The sequence below is a fragment of the Cicer arietinum genome, chromosome 6, assembly GCF_000331145.2.
Source record: "Cicer arietinum cultivar CDC Frontier isolate Library 1 chromosome 6, Cicar.CDCFrontier_v2.0, whole genome shotgun sequence".
Lineage (NCBI taxonomy): Eukaryota > Viridiplantae > Streptophyta > Magnoliopsida > Fabales > Fabaceae > Cicer > Cicer arietinum.
Window position 1 is genome coordinate 9,192,389 of NC_021165.2, and position 5,406 is coordinate 9,197,794.

The 5,406-nt window shown below is 29.7% G+C and overlaps 1 protein-coding gene across 3 annotated transcripts in view; it reads right to left on the minus strand.

The window, feature by feature from the left end:
* Positions 1–3,052, minus strand: part of LOC101508685 (pre-mRNA-processing factor 39-2) — a 9,867-nt gene extending 6,815 nt beyond the window's left edge. For 2 of the 3 annotated variants that reach the window (XM_012716870.3, XM_004504185.3), the window contains exons 1-4: positions 2,901–3,052; positions 1,493–1,593; positions 591–820; positions 248–415 (exon numbers count right to left, since the gene is read on the minus strand). In XM_012716870.3, coding sequence (XP_012572324.1) covers positions 248–415; positions 591–820; positions 1,493–1,593; positions 2,901–2,931 — 530 coding nt within the window. In that variant the 5' untranslated portion in view covers positions 2,932–3,052. Of the gene's footprint in view, positions 1–247; positions 416–590; positions 821–1,492; positions 1,594–2,900 lie in introns of those variants that run through there. The other variant, XM_073370312.1, reaches the window with a different exon arrangement.
* Positions 3,053–5,406: the final 2,354 nt, after the last annotated feature.

A 5,406-nucleotide genomic window follows, 5' to 3' on the forward strand; every position in this document is an offset into this window, starting at 1 on the left:
CCACAACAAGATATAAAAGTTGTCCTTGAATTCATAAGCAAGAGGGCTCAAGTGTAGAAATACATGTTATTGGCTCAGAGTATAATCCTACTAAAAAAGGGGGAGAGTGTGTGGGAATGGGCTTAAAATGTATTAAAAACTGTGACTTGATAGCCACATAAAAAGTAGCTGTTTTAACATCAAATTTTCATCAGCTTTCAAGAGCAGCATTAAAGACTCAGAGGAAGTTACACAACCCAAGACATACCTATCATAATACTGGTGTAACTTTTTGGTTGGAAACTTAAGAGTCTGGATATATATGTGAGCAAGAGAAATCCACTGCTGCTGGGAAAACTCAAAATGGATATACTTGTCCCACAAGGTATGACATAAGTAGTCCTTCCCAACAAAGGAAATGGCTCTCTTGAACAATCTGTCAAAAATATATCGACAAAATCATCACATTTCCTTTCAGTCGTAAATGCTTTCAAAGAATATAGAGGAAAGAATGTGGAAATATGTGGATAATAAAAGAGTTCCATCTAAATCATCTGTCTAAACAGTCCCTACAACTAAAGTATGTGCATGTCTGCTTTAACTATATTTACCTCTGAATATCAGATGCATCCTCAAAAGCAGACATACCAAAGCTACAGTAGTCAACCCACATTCCAACCGAATATGTTGCAGCCGAGACAGCTTGTTCAAAGACTTCAACAACCTTATCCATGGTGCATAACTGTGTCACGTGTGCGGCATACTTCCTCCAATACCCATGACACAAAGGGAATTCGGACAAGAAATGATTGTAAACTAGACATATTTTCTCCACATTAACCTGCACAAAGAGACTCAAATAATTAATTGACATTCAAGCTTCATCATACCAATAAATCTCATAATAGCAACAAGCTCGTTCTAAAATGCAAACAAGAAACACTGATAAAAAATAGCATTAGAGCTTAATTATTATTTACTTTATATTTACGTATTATGTAATGATATTTCGAGAAAGAAAGGCTAAGGAATAAATAAAAAAGTAACTAACACACACATGAAGGGATACTGAAATTATTCTAGTTGGTTTCCCATGGTATTCTGGAAACTTTAGGATAACTTCCTCTGATTCTGTACTTCTTTTTTCAGTTAATAAAGTCTATTTTTTATCAAACAAAATAAAAATGAAAGGTCAGAAAGAGTGAAAACTATCTAACTTCAAACCTTCCTAAATCAAATCATCTACAGAACTACAGCAATAGTTCAATGAAATCCAGGTTTTGCTTTCACCGTAGAATCAGAAAATCATTCACCTTTAGACTATCAACAAAGGCAATAGTTTAATTAAACTCCAAGATTTCTCAATTTATTCAGATAATAATGTGATTAAACTGAAATCAACACATGGTCATACATTATATATCAAAACAAGTTTTCTGTGTTGATCTCATGCATAACTGGAAAAAGCAAGGAAAAAAACAGAAATCAATTGCTCTTTTGGTATCAAACTTACAGGATATACTTTCTCAATCTCTGAAATCAGGGTAACCCATTCATCAAAATCTAATGAGCCCTTAGAAATAACTTCTTCAAGTTCAAGATTGTCATCAATAGCTGCAAAGATAAAATAAAATGGATAACAAGCAACTCAGTTAGTTTGTTGCTATGTTGCAAAAATTGATTGAAAGAAGAAATAACCTTTAGATAACAGTTGAAATAATTTGCAAATAAGCTTATAGCCAGTAAATTACAACTGAAAATGCATCCCTAAATTAACAAGTAATCTCCAGTCCATAATATAAAGGGGGGCAATTACAATACGAGGTAATACCCAAAAACTGACGCAGACAAAAAGAAGTACAAATAAGTAGGTAAAGACCTGGCCTACATGTCATTGTTTGCATGGTAGTGACGGACAGACATAAACTGGAAGAATAATTTCCCAATTGTCTATAATGATATATGAATAGTTTCAGAAATGAAGTCAAATTTTTCCATTTCCTTTAATGTTTTTATGTATATAAAAATATAAATATATTGCCAATACATGCTGGAAGAACCATCATTTCACTTATGTATGCAATGTGGCCAGTTAGATAACTTCATTTAGTTAAACACACTAACCCTAAGGTTGTTTGATTTTTAACCTAAAATCAAAATTAAGTCATAAACAAAATGCTTAAATTCTTTAGTTGATTGCAACCTGTTTAACATAAAATATTGAAGAGTGAACATGTACCATATGATATTTCTTCAATTCATAAGATAAGCAACTTCTCTAACTCTATGGACTCGGAAATCATTGCCAACAACATGCCTTTGACATCTTTACTAATGAAAGAACACTGAGATATTTCCATCCCTTTCTCTTTTTTTTTCCATCTTTTTATATAAGGGGCATTTGTTTAAATTTGAGAAAACTGGTTTTATGATATAGGTTTTGGTTAGAGTTTTTTCTTTTTCTTTTCAGAAGCTATTATTTTTAGCCTTTGATATTAGTACTAGAACAGCTTCTTGTTAAGGTTTGTACTTGCTTTTCAGAAACTTGCATAATTATAACAAATTTCAAACAGGTTTATAATTAAAATAAAAAACCACTTTTATTTACGAAAAGAGAGGTTATTGCATTTTTTATCTCTCTAGTTAGAAGTTTGAACTATGCAACAAATATAGTCCTCCCAGCCAATTTTATCCACCTAACATCCTTAAATTCTCATTTTCTCATTTTCTCATTTTATATAAAAAAAAGTTAGGGGCATAGCAAACAGTTCCAGCTTTATAAGTATAGGTTCAACGGTGTTTGAGGATTCAGTCACTAAAACGAGGAACGGTACAGAGATACGATACTGTGAAGATAAAATAAAATGTGCAAATGATAATAATGATGATGAATGAATAAATAGGGCAGAAGAAACCATTACCGGGTGATTTTGTCGGACAGTGCGACACCATTAGGAGGCGATTAGAGAAAATGGAATAGAAGAGCAGAGAGAGACACCCGCAGCACCGTCGTTCAGGTGAGATAATAAAATACGGTTTTGGTTCGAATCTTTTTTTATTTTTTTACTCTTCAAATCTTTGTTTTTTTTTTTTATTTATAAAAAATTTATTTAGAGAAAGTTGGATATGAAATTATGAATTGTAGTAAAATATTTTTTTTTATAATAATATTATTAAACACATTTCTTTACTATTTAAAATTTATTTATATTTTATTAAATTTATATAAAATTCACATAATTTAGTAGAATATTTTAATTAATTATAAAATATATTAAAAGATGTGTTTGAAATTATCTTGCTAATATTCCTTTTACAATAAAATATTTATTAAAAAATATAATTAATTATAATTTTTTTAAACAGTTAATGTTAGTAATTGATTAAATTTATTATTGATCGTGACTTTAAAGTTGATATGATCATTTTTGTCATGAATAATTTTAATAGTTCTAGATATACAACTTACATATTTGAGTCAAATTCACGTTTTGTTGGAGAACGTAATAACAGGAGTTGCGAAACTCATAATCGACGATTCCAAAACGGGGTGAAAGATGACGTTCTAAAACGTGTGTTAGGTTGTTGAATCACCGAAAACAAGTATGTAGAACTCGAAATATGATTGAAGGTTACTGAACACGAAAATTGGTAGAATTTGGATGTTATGGTTTGATGTAAAAGAAACTCAAAATTATTATTCAACAAATTAACCAAAAACAAAATGGCGCCACAATTTAGGGATTGATAAGCCAAAAATAACACCGCAATGATTAACAACATTGATAAGTTCAAAGTGAATTATTTCAATAACTCTATGGAGCAAAGCCTCACAAAAATAATGTTCAAAATCTCTTATTCGATGATATTACAAATGCATATTTATAGTAAGTCTATCTCTAAACCTAAATAGGTTATTAGTGACTTCATTCTCTAAGCCTATATTGGACTTCGTATTTTTTTTTCTAAAATAAACTTAATGTGAGGAAGTAAAGTATCTTCACTTACACATAACATAAATTAAATATGTAATAAAACTATTACAATTTCAAATCAAAGCAAACTAAGAATTACTACAAATCAAATTAAAGTAAATAAAGTTCATCCTAATTTATTAAAATATGAATCATCTTCATGCTCTTAAAGTCGTTATCATTATCTCTTTCTTGAAGAATTGTGGAGTGATTTAATGGTTATAGAGATTTTTATAAATCTTATGTCACTAGTTCAACTCTAACTTGTCAAGATCTACTACTGCATAGGCCTCCTATTTATCTTCCTGTGATGTAAACTATTCTAGTTAGAAGAAACTTTAGAATCTCCAAATGATACCAAAATATGTCAGACTTTGAAAATCATGCATAATGCCTTACACGTTAAAAGAAATCTCATAAAATAGAGGTGCGTTGTTGGATCCTATATGCCCATAACTACAATAAAGAAGATGAAGATATTGATCATGCGAACTTTTACCCTTATTTAATTGATTGGCTTGAGAATAATATTTTGAATTTTACATTTGATATATTTGATCTAATTCTGTTTAGTATTTAATTTTCTCATAATAAGTTTTGTTTTGAATGTACGAACATTGAGGTGAAGTAGACGATTCAAAAGGTTTAACGAGTCATAGTAAAATTCAAAATGATGTTGAACGTCACTCCCTGAAGTAAGTGTCACTCGTCAAGATACATCTCTCACTACATGGACTCCCGCTCTTGAAGATAGTTATAAGATCGATGTTGATGTTTTTACAATTGCAACTTGGAAATTTTTATACTCTTCCAAATTCAAATATCCTTGAAGCTTTGGAGTAGTGTTTATCTTTTTAATTTGCTTTATATTTGAATTTTTTTTCATATATGTGTTGAAGGATACTTTCTCAATGCCATTAGAACCGTTCATGAGCTTACTCGGGACAATTCATATTTTGGTTTAGTTGTTCATGATTGTTGCAAACTTCATAATGCATTTTATTTCTCTACCCTTAGGCAAGTGAAAAGTAGTGCTAATACTTATGCTCACAATTTAGTCAAACATACCTTAATTTTCTCTTACACTATCTAAATTGAGGAGTACCATCTTGTATTATGTCGTTTGTTTGCGAATTTAGCGGCACAGTAATTTAAAAAAAATAAAAAAATAAACCAATATAATATCAAAGTAATCAATTAACTATAAAATGAACTCAATTAACTTATAAGAGTATTAACTAAATTGATTGTGAAAAATGTATAATTGATTAATTAAGTAGTTGCAAGTCATTAAACACACCCAAACTCATTCCTCGACCTTGTCTGGTTTCCACAAAATTTGGAAGGAAAGTATAACTCATCTATACTTTATATATTATATATATATATATATATATATATATATATATATATATATATATATATATGTTTTTTTTTTTTAGAGAGAGAGTGT